This window comes from Scylla paramamosain, unplaced genomic scaffold (assembly GCF_035594125.1).
Source record: "Scylla paramamosain isolate STU-SP2022 unplaced genomic scaffold, ASM3559412v1 Contig3, whole genome shotgun sequence".
Lineage (NCBI taxonomy): Eukaryota > Metazoa > Arthropoda > Malacostraca > Decapoda > Portunidae > Scylla > Scylla paramamosain.
The window spans coordinates 3,670,608-3,691,530 of NW_026973668.1; the positions used below are offsets into that span (position 1 = coordinate 3,670,608).

General features: G+C 40.0%; 1 protein-coding gene across 1 annotated transcript; it reads left to right on the forward strand.

The window, feature by feature from the left end:
• Positions 1–44: 44 nt before the first annotated feature.
• On the forward strand, positions 45–20,089 carry LOC135096258 (glutamate-rich WD repeat-containing protein 1-like). Its single transcript, XM_063997626.1, has 7 exons — positions 45–10,614; positions 11,343–11,489; positions 12,110–12,292; positions 16,112–16,250; positions 17,192–17,309; positions 17,871–17,947; positions 18,559–20,089. Exons 1-4 carry the CDS (start codon positions 10,600–10,602, stop codon positions 16,247–16,249), a joined length of 483 nt encoding a protein of 160 aa, XP_063853696.1. The 5' UTR covers positions 45–10,599; the 3' UTR covers position 16,250; positions 17,192–17,309; positions 17,871–17,947; positions 18,559–20,089.
• The last annotated feature ends 834 nt before the right edge of the window (positions 20,090–20,923 follow it).

A 20,923-nucleotide genomic window follows, 5' to 3' on the forward strand; every position in this document is an offset into this window, starting at 1 on the left:
CTGGAATAGACTCGGTAGTCAGGTTGTTAGTGCAAAGTGAGTCATTACAGAGCATTGAAATATTAGACAAGTGTTTGGACAGGGATGACAGGTGGAAACAGACAGGTGTGTTTTGTACAGGGACTGCCACGTGTAGGTCTGATGGCTTCCTGCACCAACCCTTGTGTTCCTGTTTACTACTATTAGATCAGTGTATGAAGAGGCATGTTTTGAACAGGGACTGCCACGTGTAAGCCTGCTGGTCACCCCCAAACATTACACAGGCTAGGAAGTGCAGCATCTCTTCCTGTTCATCCTCTCTTTCCTGTGAATAATGCAGAGATTTCACACATTGCTGACTGTTGCTGTGAAAGGGTTGACAGGTTAATGATCCTGGGAGGCAAAGAAAACTGGTGGTCTTTGGTCAATGGCCTTGGTGTTGTGATGGTCTGCTGCCTTCATCACTTTTCACCACAACAGCAGGGGAGAGGGAGAGGGAGTGAGGAAGGTGTGGGAGGTAAGACAAATGTGAAGAGAGATTATGCTTAATATTGCATCTTGCTATTTAAAGCTAGATAAGAGTGTTGAAGCCTCCCTCCTGAAAGAGTTCAAGTCACAGGCAGGGGGAAACACAGCAGCAGGTAGGGAGTTCAGGAGTGTGCCAGTGAAGGGGATGAAAGACAGAATACTGAATAACTCTTGCATTAAAGAGGTGGACAGAATAGTGGTGAAAGATTGAAAATACTAGTTAACTCTTGCATTAGGGAGGTTGACAGAGTAGTGGTGAAAGATTGAGAATAATGGTTAACTCCTTCATTATGGAGTATGACAGAGTAGGGAGGTTGACAGAATAGTGGTGAGAGATTGAGAATACTGGTTAACTCTTGCATTAGGGAGGTGGACAGAATAGTGGTGAAAGGTTGAAAATACTGGTAAACTCTTGCATTAGAATGGTGGACAGAATAATGGTGAAAGATTGAAAGTACTGGTTAACTCTTGCATTAGGGAAGTGAACAGAATGGTGAGAGATTGAAAATACTGGTTAACTCTTGCATTAGGGAGGTAGACAGAATAGTGGTGAGAGATTAAGAATACTGGGTAACTCTTTCATTATGGAGTTTGAGAGTGAACAGAATAATGGTGAAAGGTTGAAAGTACTGGTTAACTCTTGCATTAGGGAAGTGGACAGAATGGTGAGAGATTGAAAATACTGGTTAACTCTTGCATTAGGGAGGTAGACAGAATAGTGGTGAGAGATTGAGAATACTGGTTAACTCTTTCATTAAGGCCCGTCCACACGATCGAACAATGTTCGATGGACAAAATTGTTACCAATTACCAGTGGAAAGTGGAAAGGCTCACAGATGACGTCAGAAGCAAGCACCAAGAGCTGTACCGGACACTGTCCGTGTTCGTAGTATTGGAGGTACAGATCCTTAACTACATCATAGATTGTTTGGCATGTCCCAGGAATAATTGCAGATGGACTGTTTATATATTCTTGTGTATTGAAGGGAAGTGTAGGAGCACCCGGTGGAAAGGTAAATCAATATTGCCTCTAGACGTGCTTCTGGTGATATGCTTTCCCTCATACAGGTGTCCTGCTTCGTCATGGAAGGTTATATTTTCTCCAGTGTTGTAGAAGCTGTTTGGGTCCATCCTCATATAGTTTGTGAAATCTGATTCATAACCAATACACAATTTATGTAAAATGGTTGCATGACTTCCCCTTTCTCTTCGTGTTTTTTGACCAGTCCTTGCGCCATTCCCTTCTTGTCATCTTGTCCTCGCACAGTGCACCAATTATTATGCTGCATAGTGCATTTTTTTTTTTTCTTTCTTCTTGTGCACCATGGTGATGATGTACCGCAGAAGACGCTGGCAGCAACCACTTGTCGCCGAAATCCACACTAACACTGACGTAAATACCTGTGTGTTGCTAACGGACATCAGCTTCGAACATTGTCTACTGGTCCTTGTCTGGTGAACAGAGTAGAAACTGTGGTTTACAACTTTATCTGGTGCCACTGTTTGTTGCCATATCAACTTCCCTCATTTACATGCTTATGACGTCATCCTGCTTCGCCTTATGATTTGGTAGCAGTGTTTGTCCGACGGACACTGTTCGACTGTGTGGACGCACCTTTACGGAGTTTGAGTAGTGGTGAAAGACTGAGAAAAATGGTTAACTCTTGCATTGAGGACATGGACAGATTAGTGGTGAAATACTGAGAATAGTTGTTGACTTGCACTAGCGAGGTGAACAACATTGGTGAAAGATTAAAAATATTGGTTAACTCTTGCATTGGAGAGGAGGACAGAACAGTGGTGAAAGATTAAGAATACTGGTTAATTCTTCCATTAGGGAGGTGGACAGAATAGTAGTGAAAGATTGAGAATACTGATTAACTCTTGCATTAGGAAGATGGACAGAATTTTAGTGAAAGATTTAGAATACTGGTTAACTTGCATTAAGGAGGTGGACAGAATAGTGGTGAAACATTGAGAACACTGGTTAACTCTTGCATTAGGGAGGTGGACAGAATAGTAGTGAAAGATTCAGAATACTTTTTAATTCTTGCATTAGGGAGGTGGACAGAATAGTGGTGAAAGATTGAGAATACTGGTTAACTCTTGCATTAAGGGGGTGGACAGAACAGTGATGAAAGATTGAGAATACAGGTTAACTCTTGTAATAGGGATGGACAGAATAGTGGTAAAAGATTGAGAATACTGGTTAATTCTTGCATTAGGGAGGTGGACAGAATAGTGGTGGGAGTGAAAAAGTCTTACCAAATTGTACTGACAACCTCTGAGCAAAGAGGAGCAGCAAGGAGTATCTAAAGTTTAATGAAAGCCTCACAAAGTGTTGGCTGGATCTGCCCCCAAGCTTGATAAAGTTAGTTTTAATAGAGACGGGAATTGGAATTGGTTCCCAGACAGAATGGTGGGTGACTGGAATAGACTCAGTAGTCAGGCTGTCACTCCCTTTGAAATGCCAAAATTTTACTTTTTCCACCAGTAGAATTGATGCGTAGATGGTGAATAGGCTTAAAATACAAATAAAACACAAGAAAATACAAGCAAAAATAAAAATAAGTATAATACTAAATATGTCATGATGATGAAAATAACAAATTAATTTCTTTGTTATTTGTTATTACTTGAATGAAATCAATTTGATACGTTAGGTTAATTTTTAATGAATTTCTTTGTTATTTGTTATTACTTAAATGAAATCAATTTGATACATTAGGTTAATTTTTTCTGCATATTCTTTCAAATTTTGTGTCTAGAATAAAGCCTGATGTAAACATTATACTGGGGAGAGGTGAGACAGGGTAGGTTGATGGGGTTCTGCGGTGGTGAAGTGATGAGGTGAGATAAGACAGGACAGGGTGATTGATGAGGTAGACAAGACCATAAGAACTGCAAACAAGTTCTCGGTCTCAATTTCTTACAAAATAACATTATACACTGATGTTAAACACTTTCAACATATTACAGTATTCATTAACAATATACATGCAATCAACTTGGCACTATGACAATTAACAATACATGCAATCCACTTGGCACTATGACAATCAGTTTTTACTACAAAATTAAAGTATTTACCTCGGTCACCATCCTGCCCATCTTTGAGCGTGACTTGGCCTTGAGTGACGCCCGCAGGTGACCAGTGAGTTAACCACTCTATTAACAAGTGAGCATTGGCTTTGGTGCTTAATATAGCATTGAATACTGATACTTACACATATTACACGTTTTCATGCAAATAGAAAACTATTGAACATTTCACTTATGATTACCAAAGAATAATGACATGAGGTACATACACTTTACATACAGTAACATGGCTCTCCTAAATTGTGTAACAATTTACCTTAAATTAACATTAGTATGTACCTTAAAACTAAGATTGGCACATAATATGTTTTGTTACATTGGCTCCTTGGCGGGGATGCTCCGGTCTATTATTATGCATTACCTTCTAACAGCAATATTAGACTATGTATTGGCCTCTCTATGATGGTCCTGTTTGCCTTTGTGTATCTTCCCTGGTTGTTGAGATTACAGTCTGACACCAGGATCTTAACCTTTCTTACTAGGCCATCATGATCGGGAGATACTTCTGTTAATCAGCTGGGTTATGTGTGATGTTTTGGGAAAGATGACTGGGTGTTTGGATTTATCTGTCAGATTAAAAAGCCTCAATCTTCCTCCTACTCTCATGATACCATTTTTGTCAATGAAGGGATCTAACTTATAGAGAGAACTGGTCTTGTCTATCACTTTTGTTCCTTACCATTGTTTCCTTTAATTAAAGAATTATGGTTAGCAGATGATTTCAGTACATTTATCTCCTTTTGGAATGCCTTTGATTGCAGTTGTTTTATAATTACATTTTCAGCTTCTGACACTTGTGCTACATTTACTGGCTTATATGTATTTTCCTTTACTTTAGTAGTGCCATCACCTTTTCCTCTGAAACTGTTCAGAAACTTGAGGCATACAGCAACTGTCCTCTTTGCTTTAAATCAATCAGAAAAATACTCAAGTCTTTCTAGTATATCTGTGGGCCGTTGTGAACCTACAGCATGGCATACAACTTTCTTCACTTCAGGATCATTCTCATTTATGACCTTGTACTGGGAATGGCTATCCATTTTACTACATTGCCAAAGGAATTCTGGGCTGTTCCACCAGATCTTGCTATTACACAATTCATCTGCTGTCATGCCTCTAGATGCATGATTTGCTGGGTTATACTGTGTTTCTACAAATTTCCGCTGATCTGAAGTGTGATCTCTAATTGTTTCTACTCTATTAGCAACATATACATGGAATCTCTTTGCTTCATTTGCAGTGTAACCAAGGACTACTTTGCTGTCTGTCCAAAATACTTCTTCCACATTTATACTCAAGTTCTCCCTTCAAGAGTTTATAGATTCTAACTGACACCACTGCTGCTGCTAGCTCTAGTCTGGGAATTGTCATGGTTTTTAGAGGTGTGACATGTGACTTTGCCATTACTAATGCACAATGAATTTGGCCAGTCTTGCTAATTAATCTAATATATGAGCACTGGCCATATCCCTCTTGACAGGCATCTGAAAAGTGATGGAGTTCAACCTTTTCTACTTCCCCAAAGTCATCAGGTTTGTAGCATCTAGGTACCTTTAACTGATCTAGCTTATGCAGCTCATCCTTCCATTTTATCCATTTAGGTTTGACATAATCTGGCACCTCATCGTCCCATTCAACTGCATTCTTACATAACTCTTGTAAAATTCGCTTTCCAGTCAGTAGGAGAGGTGACACTAGACCTAATGGATCATTATAGAGCTCACTGTTGACAGAATGCCTCTCCTGGTGAGTGGCTTGTCTTTCAGCTTTATTCTAAATTGAAATGTGTCAGATTCTATGTACCACTCAACTCCCAAAGTTCTTTCTATAGGCAGTGTGTCTTCTTTCTTACTAAAATCCAAACTTTTAATTCCATCTGCTCTCTCATGAGGAGAAATTGCAGCTAATACATCTTTGTTGTTTGACAAGAACTTAGGAAGGTTAAAACCTCCCTTGTAACATAATTCTTTGCTCTGCTGAATAAGAGTGACAGCTTCCTTCATTGTAGCTACTGACTTCAAACCATCATCAACATAAAAGTTGCTTCTTACAAACTTGGCTGCATCAGATCCACATCCGTAGGGATGCTTCTTGCTATCACTTGCTATTTGCTCTTCTGCCATAATGGCTTCTGCACAATCAAGACCAATGAGGAGTCCTATGTCAACGTTTGGGTCATATTTCATTAGTTTGTCAGAGATTGCCTTTAAGTGGGGCCAGTCACAAGCAGTCTCGGCCCTTGGTATCTGACTCCATCCAGCTGAAATGTTTTCTGTTGAATATGCTGAAGGGATTGATATTTCCACTTCTTCATTATAACCTCTTACTTTAAGTCCATGAATTTTGATAGAATCAGTGGTTTGTTTTCCACTTATTGTGTGGATATTAAGTGACACTGATGGTCCACTAACTCCCAATTTATCCAGAGTGCTTTCCTTGATGAATGAAGCATCAGACTGCTCATCCAGCAGGGCATACACTAAAACTTTATTCTCTTCATTACTAACATGATGTAACCATACAGGAACTATCATGGTGTGCATGTCATGTGTCACTGATTCTGTAACTTTGACCTTATTTGCTACTACTGTGGGTTTATCCTCTTTAGGCTGAGTTGCTTGTGCTGGCACCCTTTGACTCAGTTTTTGTCATATCATCATTGTGAAGAGCTGTGGGATGGTATCTCTGACATACTTTACAAACTTTCCTTCTTCTACAATCCTTTCCTTTGTGACCCATTTTTAGACACCCTGTACATAACCATTTTTCTTTAGCAAATTTGTACCTAGTATTACCATCAAGTTTGGAAAATTCCTTGCAATCATCTAAATCATGATCCTTTGTACAGTAGTGACAGAATTGTCCTTTCCTTTCCTGGTCCTTGGGATGCTGTTTGTTGGCTTGTACATTTACTTTACTTTGGAATGACCACATTGGTTTTTCCTCAATTGCTTTAGCCATGAAAGTTCTACTCCCTCTATTCTTTGTCATGATGTTTGATTCCCTTGGTTTCCAATTGGTTGCCCTTGTGTGAGTTTTGATCCAGTCATTTACTTCCCTACTTACTGAATTCCAGGAAACAAAGCGATTGCTTGCTCCTTTAGCTTCCTTCTGGATAAATTCACACAACATTTCAAAGGGTGGGTGGTGCTCTTCATCACTACTAGGAGTGTTGTTATTACTGTTAGTATCAAGATATATCATTACTTGCTTTCTCCAGTCATGAACAATATGTTCAGGGAGTTTTGTTAGCACCTTTCTCTGCTCTCTAGGGTCATTCAGAAATGACAAATGAGAAGTGTGTTTCATTGCAGCTAAACAGCACTTCAAAAAATCTGAGAATGCTGTTAATGCTGGACCATTATGTGGAGAGATTGGTAGCCAATTCATTAACTTTTTTGTGTAAGCATCAGCTATGATGCTTTTGTTTCCAAATCTATCACTAAGAATTTTCTTTGCTTGCACATAGTCGGCATCAGAGTTAAAGTGCATTAACATTTTAATGGCATCCTTTGCCTCACCAGTTGTATACCTGTCTAAGTAGGCAAGTCTCTCTCTACCAATAGAAGTTTTAGACTCTACATAAGTTTCAAAGTTTTTCAACCAACTTGGAAATTCCATGGGTTCTCCATCAAAGGTGTTAGGTTCTATTGGAGGGAGGCTCCACTTGGGATCAGGTATGTTGATTGCAAAGGTTCCCCCTGAATGGGAAAAGGATTGATGATTCTGTCTCACATTATTAGGCATGTTGACATTATGAGTGTGTCTACAAGAGCTTGGTACAAGACTCTGAGCTGTAGGGTTGAGATTTATTACCTGAGGTTCACTAAATATTTCTCCATCTACTTCATTTGTCACTAATTCATTATCTCTATTGCAAGAAGGTTCCTGTGGGTCATGGAATGTAACATATTTGTGAGGCATGGCATTGTCACTTTGTTGATTTGCAATTGCTTGTGCTTTCATTTCATTTTGTGACTCTATGTATTGTTGAAGATAACTTTACTTCTCTACACTTTCATCATTACCTGGAAGCATTTTTACTTCTTCTTCAACTAAGCTAAGAGCATTAAGTTCTGCACTAGCGACTGCTAAATCTCTCTCTTTCCTTTTCTTTGAGAACATTGCTTCTGCCTCTGCTTTTGTCTTAGCTAACATAATTTCTGCCTCTGCTAAACTATCATGATATTCCATTTCCTTTCTAAGTCTGGCTACCTTTGCTGCTGCTTCTTGCTTTCTTTGTGCTGATAAACGTGATGAAGTAGATGAGACTCTAGAATGCCCAGACCGTTTGCTAGAACAAATTGATCCTTTGTCATTCTTTAACTCTTTTCTTTTACATTCTATACTTTTTAATATTTCATGGTGAACTCGTTGATTGTGTTCCAGCTCTTCATTTAGCTCCTCTGACTTTTCTGGTGCTAGTTCCACCAGTTTTGTGTATTCCACATAATACTGATGAAATGCCTTTATTACTTCACTTGACATGGGCTCTAATTCAAAGGGGCTAATTACAATTTTTAGTCCTTTCTTAATTTTGCTGGTAACACTGCTCCATTTACGCTTACAGGACTCTGCTCTTCCTTTGGTTACACTGACTTGATATTCTCTTCCTTTGTCGGTCAGCACTCGCTCCCTGACACTAACTTCTTCATTACAAGTTTGATCCCAGTCCACTTGCTCACCCTCACCTTCCCTAAGGCCATCTACGGCATTAATTTCCCCAGTATCAGACATATCTAACAACTTAATTATGTCAATACTGAGACACTGAAAGAGCAATTAAAATTACCACTCTAATACTAGCTAATTGTGGGTAATTTTCACTTAGGCTACTCAATTCAGTGCACATACATACTCAATTCAGTGCATATTATACTTTCTTGCCTGTGACCATGGGTTCTACAAAATGGTGGTGAGGCACGGTGGGTGGAAGGGAGTGGTTGTCGTCAAGGGTAGAGCTGACCCCAGGGCCTCAGAGGTCAACCTATAGGCTTACGTCAGCGTCCCCTCGTCCTGTGACTCACTCTTGCTATGGTTTCACATGGAGCCAATTTCTTGCTTGTAGGTTGAGTTCTTACTGTAGCCACACCGGCTGGGCATCAATTGACTCTCAGGTGATCTGTTTTACTGATCACACCCATCATCGTAGGGTCGAGGAAAGGCAGTTCTCCCTGACACGTTTATTGATGAGGTAGGCATGACCGTAAGAACTGCGAACAAGTTCTCGGTCTCAATTTCTTACAAAATAACATTATACACTGATATTAAACACTTTCAACATATTACAATATTCATTAACAATACATGCAATTGACTTGGCACTATGACAATCAGTTTTCACTACAAAATTAAAGTATTTACCTCGGTCACCATCCTGCCCGTCTTTGTCTGAGCGCGACTTGGCTGTGAGTGATGCCCGCAGGCGACCAGCAGGTTAACCTCACACTACCAACAAGTGAGCATCGGCTTCGGTGCTTAATATAGCATTGAATACTGATACTTACACATATTACATGTTTTCATGCAAATAGAAAACTATTGAATATTTCACTTATAAATGCCGAGGAATAATGACGTGAGGTACATATGCTTTACATACAGTAACACAAGTACTTAGGGATGTGGATGAGTCCTAGTGGGTGCGCAAAGGCAAAGAATGAAAAGATAAGTATGGTAAACCAGTGGGTAGGTCGATTGGGAAGCGCGGCAAGGATGAGAGCAAGTAAGTGTGATGTGTTGAGAGAAGTGTGGAAGAGTGTGGCTGTACCATGTATAATGTATGGTATGGATGTGATTGCATGGAATGAAAGTGAAATTGATAAGTTAGAATTGGGCCAGAATAGAGTAGCAAGGATGGCACAGAGTGCACCGAGGTGCACAGCAGTTGAAGCCTTGAGAGGTGACATGGGATGGAGCACCTTCAGAGAAAGACTGACAAAAGCCACACTTAGGTACAAGATTAGGCTTGAGAGAATGGATGATGCAAGAATAGCAAGGAAGGTGTACCTGTGGAATGAAAGTGGAAGCAAATGGAGGAAGAGATGCATGAGAATGACAGACAGGAATGGATTGCAAGTTGTGTGGGCGATAAGAATGGGTGGGAGGAATCAAAATGAGCGTGAATGGGTGGTAACAAGAGGAGGCAGAGTGGGAGCCGAATGGGATGTGAGAAAATGGGAGAATGAGATAGACAAAGAAGTGAAATGTGTGGGATTGAATGAATGGAAGAATGAAATGGAAAGAAAGAAGACCCTGGAATGGTACAAGGAGAAAGAGGCCCCGAGGTATGAAAAGTGGTATGATGGAAGCCTGGGCGGTGATCTTCTCTTCTGAGCGAGGGCACAGTGTATGGATGTGAATGCAAGGAGTTACAGGTGGTCTGAGTCCTGCAGCAAAGTGTGCCAGATGTGTGACATGGGAGAGGATGAGACGGTGAAACATGTGGTGCTGGAGTGTGTGAAGTATGCCAGAGACAGGAATGAGATGATGCAAGTGATACTGACTGAGTTAGGGCATGATAGGATTGAAAGAGTGGAGAAGACAGGAAAGGAATGGATGGTGTTGTTGCTGGGACTGTGTAGAGAGGCGAATGAAAGGATGATTGAGGCGGTGAAAGAGTTTCTGGAGAGAATGTGGCGTGCCAGGTGTATTAACAGTTAGGATAGAGGATGCTGTTCGTTTCTCTTTTTTTTTTTTTTTTTTCCTTCTACAGGAGTTGCCGATCCAAAGGCCTGGGTCAGGAGTGATCCTGTGCCACCTGTACCATCAAGATCTGTACCTGTACCATCCTTCCGTCCCACACTGCGTGCCACACACCCCTTCACATTTCCTCTATTTCCCTTCGATCTCCACCAGTTAAGAGCATGGATGAGGGCCAGGACGAGAGAATGGAGGAGGAGGAAGCCATGCAAGGAGGGAGCAAAGAGGAGGAAGAGGCAGGAGGAGGAGGAGAGCTAGAATGCGACTTTTCCGCCTATAAACTTTTTCATGAGGGAAGCACTGGTAATATTTTTGGCTGTATCTTCCTTTAGGGTTACTTTAGGGACGTGAGGTTTGGCGTGGTGGTTTTTAAGGGTGTTTTCTATAAGTTCTCCTCTACGGTAGATTTTTGTATCATGCGTCGTTTTGGAGTTAGAAAAATTAATGCTATTTTATTTATTTATTTATTTATTTATTTATTATTTTTTCTTAGCAGTTTTTTTTAATGTTTTTCTTAGTTTTTCGTATTTTTCTTGCATATCTAATTATTACCTTGTTTGTTTGTTTTCTTTCATATTTTTTTTGTTTGTGTTTTTAGGTTTGTGTTAGGTTAGGTTAGTTAATGTTAAGTCAGGTTAAGTTTGTTTGCATGGTCTAAACTTTGATTAATTTAGGTTAGGTTAGGTTAGGTTGAGTTAGTTTGTGTTATGTAAAGTTTGGTTAGGTTGTGTTTGGTTAGGTTAGGTTAAGTTAGCCTGTGTCAAGTTAGGTTAGGAATACATAGATGAACCATTGAGAGAGAGAGACCCAGCTTATAATGTGCACCGATTGGCTCTGACTGGGGGCATTCCTTGTTGACCCAGCATTAAATGTGTACCATTCTCTCTCTCTCTCTCTCTCTCTCTCTCTCTCTCTCTCTCTCTCTCTCTCTCTCTCTCTCTCTCTCTCTCTCTCTCTCTCTCTCTCTCTCTCTCTCTCTCTCTCTCTCTCTCTCTCTCTCACCTCACCTAACCTGACCTCATTCCACCCAGGCCACCACCATCAACAACGTGCAGGTCGCAGCCTTCTGGTCCGAGTTGGGTCAGGGCAACATCTGGGAGCTGACCTCGCTGCTGGAGGATGTGGAGGCAGATCAGGCTGGGTCAGGTCATGGTAGAGATGACCTGCCTCTCTTCATATTCTGAGGTCACTAGTCAGAAGTCGATTGGTCACCTGTCATGTCTGGTGAGTGTTGACCTGGCTTGACCTGGTCCTAGTTGAAGTGATGTGGGTTTTTAAGGGTGTTTTTGTGGTTCTGGTGACAGATTAACAACATTTCTACATTCTAAAGTCTGTAGTTGAAGTGACACAGGTTTTTAAGGATGTTTTTTTGGGTCTGGTGACAGATTAACAACATTTCTACATTCTAAAGTCTGTAGTTGAAGTGACACATATTTTTAAGGGTGTTTTTAGGGTTCTGGTGACAGATTAACAACATTTCTACATTCTAAAGTCTGTAGTTGAAGTGATACAGGTTTTTAAGGGTGTTTTTAGGGTTCTGGTGACAGATTAACAACATTTCTATATTCTAAAGTCTGTAGTTGAAGTGACACAGGTTTTTAAGGATGTTTTTGTGGGTCTGGTGACAGATTAACAACATTTCTACATTCTGAAGTCTGTAGTTGAAGTGACACAGATTTTTAAGGGTGTTTTTAGGGTTCTGGTGACAGATTAACAACATTTCTACATTCCAGAGACAGTAGTTGAAGTGACTCGGGTTTTTAAGGGTATTCTTATGGTTCTGATGACAGATTAACAACATTTCTATATTCCAAAGGCTCTAATTGAAGTGATGTGGGCTGCTGTGAAAGAGCTGAAGCACCACTCAGCGCCGGAGGAGTGGCACCCCAGCGAGGGTTCCGTGCTGGCCAGCGGGGTGGAGGACGACGCCATCTTGCAGTGGGACCTGGCTGTGGAGAGGGAGGCAGCCGAGGAGGGGGAGGTGGGTGGTGGTGGTGGTGGTGGTGGTGGGATGGAGGAGGAGGAGGAGGAGGAATACAAAGGAAAGCCAAACAGCAACAGACCTTTTGGTCCTTGCAAGGCTGTTTGGTAACTACTTCTAACTAGCTACAGGGAAGAGAGACAGGACAGCATAGCAGAAGGCTCCTCCCCACCCACCACTCTCTCCAGCTTGCACTGGCATGGAAATAGTTGGGAAAAGTACCATGCAGTATGGAAAAACTGACATGGAATTTTCATAGGAAAGGATGAAAGGAAGTTCTACTATTCACCCTACGGTGAACTCTATACGCCTATCTGAAAGTTAATACAATTTATATTAAAACTGGTGTGTGTAAAATAAGAGTTTATTAGTGAATTTAGTAATTATTCGGACAAGAAGAGAGCTTGTTGGGGATTTGCTTTTAAATATTTGTCTATTTTATTTTTTAATGATTCAATAGTATTGGTGTTCACCATTTATGCAGGAAGTTTATTCCATATATTTACTATACGATTAAAGAAAAAAATGTTTGGCCTTGTGGGATTTAAAACGTTTGGGTATAATCTTGAATCCATTATTTCTTGTTAGGTTAGAATGATCAATGGTAAAACATTTATGTGCATCAATGTTACTATATCCTTTGAAAATTTTGAACACTTCAATTAGGTCTCCTCTTATCCTGCACTTTGTTCAACTAAATAGGTTTAGTTCTTCCAGTCGTTCCTCATACGGCTTATTGCGCAATCTTGGAATCATCTTTGTGACTCTGTGCTGTATCTTTTCTAGTTTTTCAATGTCTTTTTTGTAGTATGGTGACCAGAACTGTACACAGTATTCTAGATGAGGGCGCACCAGTGAGTTATATAAGGCAAGTATAACCTTTTCTGATTTAAATTCAAAGGTTCTTCCAATGAACTCTACTAATTTATTTGCCGTCTTTACTGTTTCTGTGCAATGTTGACTCGGCTTTAGGTCGTTTGACACAACGACACCAAGATCTTTTTCTTTATCGGCGCTTGACAATGGCATGTTATTCATTACATATTTCGCCTCAACATTGATGCTTCCGATATGTAAAATTTTACTTTTCTATATTGAATCTCATCTGCCATTTTTCTGCCCAGCTTGTTAGTTTATCGAGGTCACACTGCAGTTCCTGCCATTGTGACAGATGTTACTCTACTTGTTATTTTGTTGTCATCTGCAAATTTACTTATTTTGCTATTTATCCCTTCATCAATATCATTAATGTGCATTATAAAGAGTACTGGTCCTAATACAGAACCTTGAGGAACGCCGCTATTTACCTTATGCCACTCTGACTCTTTTCCATTTATTACAACATGCTGTTTTCTGTGAGAGAGCCAGTCTCTCAGCCATTCCAGGGTGTTTCCGGCAATGCCGTGAGCTTTTACTTTACTGACGAGTCTCTTATGGGGAACAGTGTCGAAAGCGTTCTGGAAATCAAGGTAGATAATATCAACAGCTTTTGTGTCGTCATATGAGTTAAATACTTCATAAAAGAAGTCTAGTAAGTTTGTTAAGCAGGAACACTTGGTTTTGAAACCGTGTTGCGAATCCTTTATGATTTTATTTTCTTCTAAATATTTAACAATTTTATCTCTGATTATTGTTTCCATCAGCTTGCACACTACTGAAGTGAGACTGATCGGCCTGTAATTGGCTGGGAGAGATTTATTTCCTTTTTTAAAGGGGAACTTTACCCGCTAGTAAAGTTTTATTGAATAAAATTGTAAGCGGCTTCACGAGCTCATTTCTTGCTTCTTTAAGAAGCCTGGGTGATATCTTGTCTGGCTCGGGTGTTTTGTTTACGTTCATGCTCTTTGTGACTGAGAGGATTTCACTTTCTGTGATGGTGAAGTCTGGCAGCGTGGTGCCTCGTGACTGAGGCGTGGGGATCAGCAGACTGCCCTGAGCATCCTCAGTCATGAAGACTGTTGAAAAGTACTTGTTCAGGGCGTTCGCCATGTCTGTTTCGCTTTCTATTTGTTTACCATTTTCTGTTTTTAGTGGACCAATCGTTGATGTTAACACCCTTTTTGCTTTTACATAACTGTAAAATTCTTTTGGGTTCGTTTTACATGAGTTCGCGATCTGAGCTTCAACAAATTTATTGTTGCATTTGATCAGCTTTTTAGTTTTTTTACGCAATCTGTCGTGCTCTAGTTTATCATTATTATTTTGTGTTAGTATGTATTTGTGGTACGCATTTTTCTTAGCAGCATCCGATTTCATTATTCCACCATTTCGGTTTGGTGTTTTTTACCTTCCGTCTGTTTCGTTGTGGTACACACAAAATCGCAGGAAAAGGAGGAGGAGGAGGAGGTTGTAGTAGTGGTAGTAGTAGTCATAGTAGCAGTAGTAGTAGTTAGGTTAAGCTAGGTTAGGTTAGATTAAGTTCAGTATGTTTAGGTTAAGTTAAGCTAGGTTTGGTTGGGTTAAATTAGAATGAAGTTCAATATAGTCAGGTTTGTTTAGGTTAAGTTAAGCTAGGTTTGATTTGGTTAAGTTAGGATGAAGTTCAATATAGGTTTGTTTAGGTTAAGTTAGGTTCGGTTTAGTTAAGTTAGGATGAAGTTCAATATAGTTAGGTTTGTTTAGGTTAAGTTAAGCTAGGTTTGGTTTGGTTAAGTTAGGATGAAGTTCAATATAGTTAGGTTTGATTAGGTTAAGTTAAGCTAGGTTTGATTTGGTTAAGTTAGGATGAAGTTCAATATAGTTAGGTTTTAGTTGGTGTGTGTGTGTACTTTTCTTCTTGTTGTTTTCTTGTTTTTGTTTGTTTTCCTGCATGTCAGCGACCCAGGAGGCTACAAAACAATGTGCAGGTGTGTGTGGGTGTTGGAGGGGAAGAGGTGGTGCCGTGGTGGTGGCTGACCGTCAATTGAGGTCAGACGGGAGAAGAGGAGTGAAGGAGGGAAGGAAAGAAAGGACTGGATAGACATTATGAGGTGACAGAGGCAAGGAAGGAAGGAAGCAAGGAAAGGAGGAGTGCAGAAACAGTACAAGAGGATTATTAACCCTTATATTCCGGTGATTAAACTATTTTCCCATAAGCCGTGACGGGTAAAAATCATAAACCTAGAAATTGTCAGAAGACTGTTTGAATACTAATATTTTTTTTCTTTGTGTTATTCTGAATACAATGATGTACTTTGTAGCTCCATGTGATCTCTGAAAAGGTTAGTTATGGCTTATCAAGGATCTCGCTGTGTGATCCGTCAACCAGAAACAGCCCGGAGAACACACACACACACACACACACATAATAATAGGGAAGGATTTGAGACCCTTCCCTATTATCAGGCTGTCCGTGTCCTTCTCTCTTATCAGGTCCCTTGGCTCTTATCAGGGTGCTTTCCACACGGCGGGTCACTGGGGTTGCCAAGTGTCGCCCTCAGAATGGGAGAATAGCTCAGTTACCGCTAAATATAGAGCTAGTGGCAACACTACGGGTGGAAACAGATGCCAGACACTTCCATGCACCATCTGACTCGAGAAACCGCGCTTGGAGCTCTAAATTGAGGCGTGAAAATTCTTGATTATGGGAACGATCGCCGTCACTACGGACGCACTGATGCAATCGTTCATATATGATCACCGGAATGAAAGGGTTAATTAAAACCAAGTGTGCATGGCAGGTTTTAGATAAAGCCTAGGTTAAGTTAGAAGGAGGAGGAGGAAAAACAGGAGAAATAGAGATATGAAGAAGAGAAAGATGAGAAAGAATAACCTTACCAAACTTAACCTAACCTAACTTAACCCAAACCTAACCTAATCTAACACCCTCCTCCCCCCCAGGATGTGCCAGAGCAGCTGCTGTTTGTGCACCGCAGCCAGCAGGAGGTGAAGGAGTTACACTGGCACCCTCAGATCCCCGGCCTGCTGGTGTCCACGGCTCACAGCGGCTTCAATATCTTTAAGACCATCAGCTGCTGAGGTGTGTGGGGGGGGGGTGAGGGGGAGAGAGGGGAGGGGTGTGGGTGTGTGTGTGTGTGAGAGGGGTTAGAGAAGGAGGGACAGGAAGGGGGAAGTAGTGAAGAAGGAAGGAAAGAGAGGGTGAAAAATGAAGGTGTGTGTGTGAGAGAGAGAGAGAGAGAGAGAGAGAGAGAGAGAGAGAGAGAGAGAGAGAGAGAGAGAAGGAAGTAATTGCGTATATGTGTGTGATTCTCTCTCTCTCTCTCTCTCTCTCTCTCTCTCTCTCTCTGTCAAGGACACTGGTGTGTAATGTAGTGGGTTTTCCTTGTTTCCTCCTTTGAATATTGGTGTAGTATTTGGTGTGTTGCAGTCTTTTGGCACTCTCCCCTGTGGTAGTGATGTCACCACCAGACTGTGAATTTTATCAGCCAGTTGTTCTGTGCATTCCTTCAATATCCAGTTTGACACTCCATCTGGACCAGTTGCTTTATTTACATCAAGTTGTTCCTTCATCTTAAGTATTTTCTCATAACTGACTGGGACTGTACTTAGTATATTCCTCACCAACTCATCCCTTCCAGCATCAAAGCCCTTCCACAGTAAATATCATTCTGAAACTACTGTTCCCCGCCTCCGCCACGTCCTGTGCGTCCTCCCAGACTCTTCCTTCAACTTTCAGTCTGGATACACCCTCCTTCTTCTTCATCTTCCCAGTAATATGTCTAAAGAACAGTTTGGCTTCATTTGTACGCTTATCTGTTGCATCTCTTTCGTAGTTTGTTCTCTCCGTTCTCGTCGTCTCGACGTACTTGTCTCTGGCGTCGGTGCATTCCTCCCGTCTGCTCTCAGTCTTCCTCCTCCTCCGTCTGTTGCAAGCATTTCACTCACAATTTGTAGCCTCTTTGCATTTTGTATTGAACCATTGTTTACCCTTTCTACATCCTGCTCCTCCTCCGGGCACAGATTTCTCTGCACCGCAGCCGCGCGTCCTCGTCAACTCGTGCAGCTCTTCCCGAACGCCTCCCGCGTCTTGGGAGTCTTTCTGGTCCGCAGCAGCAGAGTGCTTTCTTAATCTTTCCAGGTGGGCTTTAGTATATTTAAATCTTTTCACCTTATAATTTTGATCAATGATTACATGTCCATTCTTCAAATGAAATTGCATGAACACCTGATCACTTTTACGTGGAGGGCTATCACAGTGTATAGTTTGAATAATTTCCATGTCCTTGGCAAACACTAAATGAAGTGTTGGTGGTTTATCTCCTCCACTAAATCTGGCATCACAATCAACCCACTGAGTCATCAAGTTCTCCACCGCCCAGTTAACAGTGTGTTACTCCATGAGCTGTCACTTCCACTAGTTGTCAATGTCTCACAATTTAAAATCACCACCAGTGTGTGTGTGTGTGTGTGTGTGTGTGTGTGTGAGACATGAATGAATGTGGAGATTTAAAAAGAAATTATTTGAAAGCACTCATGATATCTCCCAGCCCCCCCTCCCCCTCCCCTCTCTCTCTCTCTCTCTCTCTCTCTCTCTCTCTCTCTCTCTCTCTCTCTCTCTCTCTCTCTCTCTCTCTGCTAGAACCTTTTAAAATGTCTGTGAACCTAACTTGACCTGACCTGACCCCTCCCTACAACCAAGGCAGAGGAGGAGGTGAAGAAGGCACCGCTGACCCCAGACCTGGAAAGCAAGGTCACCAAGATTAAGGTGTCCAGTGGGTATGTTGTTGTTGTTGTTGTTGTTGGTGATGGTGGTGGTGGTGTTTTTGTTGTTGTTGTTGTTGTTGGTGGTGGTGGTGGTGGCGGCATTGTTGTTGTTAAGTTAGGGTCTCTCTCTCTCTCTCTCTCTCTCTCTCTCTCTCTCTCTCTCTCTCTCATTTTTATTGTTTTAAACTTTTTGTTTTGTTTCTTTTCATCTTTTTCTTCCTTCCTTCCTTCTTTTCATCTTTTTCTCCCTTCTTTTCTTCTTCATCTTATTATTATCACTATCATTATTATTATTATTATTATTATTATTATTATTATTATTATTGTCAAATTTTTATTTCTTTTATTTACTTCTACATTCATAATTTCATACTACTACTACTACTACTACTACTACTACTACTACTACTACTACTACTACTACTACTACTGCTTGACAGAACCTCCTCCTCATCCTACTACTACTACTGCTGCTACTACTATTACTACTGCTGCTGCTACTACTACTACTATTATACTAGTACTACTACTACTACTGCTTGACATAACTTCCTCCTGCTACCACCACCACCACCACCACCACCACACCACCACCACTCACCCCCTCTCCGTTTCCCCAACAGGAAGCAGCCCACACTACTACTACCATCACCATCACCACCAGGGCAGCCCCGTCCCTGAGCCAAATGTCCCCCTGGCTGGTGGCTGACCCTCCTCCCCCCCACGACCAGGAGGGCCGTGATTGGCCCTCCTGGAGGAAAGGTTTATGGTAGTTTTTTTGAGGTTTTTGACTGGTTGAGAGTATTAGTGTGTGTGTGTGTGTGCAACACACACACACACACACACACACACACTTGAGCAACAGACAAACAAACAAACAAACACAAACAAGAACATTCCAGTAAATCATTCATCTCATTATGAAAATAGTGTCACTATTATTATTATTATTATTATTATTATTATTGGTTTTATTGTACTTAAGTAACTTAGCTCATTATTTTTATAGATTTTTGACTGACTGTGTGTGTGTGTGAGAAAGAGAGAGAGAGAGACTGACTGACTGACTAACCGAATATAAACATTCTTTGCGCGCGCACACACACACACACACACACACACACACACACTAGAAAGGATCCAAAGAGCTGCAGCCAAACTGTTGCCAAGCTTGAGAGATTAAACCTATGAAGAAAGATTAAGGAGACTGAAGCTTGCATCTAGTATCCTTCCTACATAAAAAAAAAAAAAAAAATTTTTATTAGATTTTTGTTGCCCTTGGCCAGTATCCTTCCTACATAAAAAAAAAAAAAAAAAAAAAAAAAAAAAAAAAAAAAAAAAAATCATTACCAGAGAGAAGAGAAAGAGGGGAGCTGATTGCTATATACAGAGCTTTAAAGGGTAGGGATCAAGTTGACAAAGAAGACTTATTTGTGTGGGACTCAACACATACAAGAGCACATGGAGTGAAATTGAGGAAAACACCAAGTAGAAGAGATGTCAAGAAATATGGTTTCCCAAACACAAGCACAGAAATATGGAACAACTTAGATGAAACACTGGTACAAGCAACTAATATTCATGGATTTAAAGTTAAGCTGGATGCTTATAGGTATGGTGACACACACACACACTGGATGCTTATAGATATGGTGACAGGACAGCACGAGCACAGCTCTTTTCCTGTAAAACACAACTAGGTAAACACACACACACATCTTTTCCAATTCTTTCTTTATTATTATTTTAAAGAGTCTCTCTCTCTCTCTCTCTCTCTCTCTCTGTGCCAAAATGTATGTGCAATATATTGTTTTATCTTTTGTGTATGTCTATCTGTCTATTAATTTTTTATTTATTTATTCTTTTCTTCCTTTATTTTTGTGTTCTTTATTACCTTTTATTTTCATTCATGTATTTTTTTTACTTATTTTCATTTATCTATTTATTTCCTTCCTCTTTCATTTATTTATTTTTTATCTATTTATTCATTTTCATTCCTCCTTATTTACTTTTTTCACTTCATTGTTTTTTTTTCTTCTCCATTCCTTGTTATTTCCTTCAATTATCAACATTTCATCATTATTGTTATTTGTTGTTTACATGTTTTCTTTCATTCCTCATTGTTTTATTTCTTTTATTCTTCATTTATACACATTTGGATTATTATTATTATTATTTTTATCATTATTATTATTTTATTCTTTTCCATTTCCTTGTTCTTCTTGTTTATCTATTTTATTTATATTCACATTTAGGTCATTATTAATTTTTATTCTTTTCCATTTCCTTGTTCTTCCTGTTTATCCATTATATATCAGTTCCTCCATCATTATTCCTTCATTTCTTGTAGATTTATTAATTTTTCCTTTATTTTTCTATATCTTCCCCATTTTCTTTGTATTTTTTTTTAAGTTCTTCCTCTATTTCGTTCATTTTCTTGCTTCCTTCCCGTGTTCCCACCTGCGGGTTTGTCAGAAGGTACTCGCCAAGGAGAGAACAACAAAACAACAACAACAATAATAATAATAATAATAATAATAATAATGATATGTAGCAATTTTTATTATTATCTTTTTGGTGGTTATTGTTGTTGTTGTATGTGTGTATGTATGGTTTGAAATGGTTTTATTTGGATTCTCTCTCTCTCTCTCCATGCATTTGTTATCTTTTTTATTCTCTCTCTCTCTCTCTCTCTGTCCTACACACACACACACACACACTGTATCTTGTACAGCGTATATTTTCATAATTGGGTGCATTTTATATATAACAGCGAGTTATAGTGGAGTTGTAAGTTACTGGTGGTGGTATTGTTGCTATTCTTCTTCTAAGCCAAATTGTTGATGAAGAAGAAGAGTGATGGGTTTACTTTTCGATAATTTTAATAACAATTTTCCAGTTTATATTTGAAGAAAATGGATGTTGTAATATATTAAAAGAGTGAAGAAATTAAGTGTTTTATTATTATTAATAGTAGTAGTAGTAGTG

What these genes read in the sequence shown, in the direction of transcription:
- LOC135096258 (XM_063997626.1), top strand. An exon ending in ATGACCTGCCTCTCTTCATA is followed by an intron (nt 11,490 to 12,109) that starts TTCTGAGGTCAC and finishes ACAGATTAACAA; the next exon opens with CATTTCTATATTCCAAAGGC. An exon ending in AGGCAGCCGAGGAGGGGGAG is followed by an intron (nt 12,293 to 16,111) that starts GTGGGTGGTGGT and finishes CCTCCCCCCCAG; the next exon opens with GATGTGCCAGAGCAGCTGCT.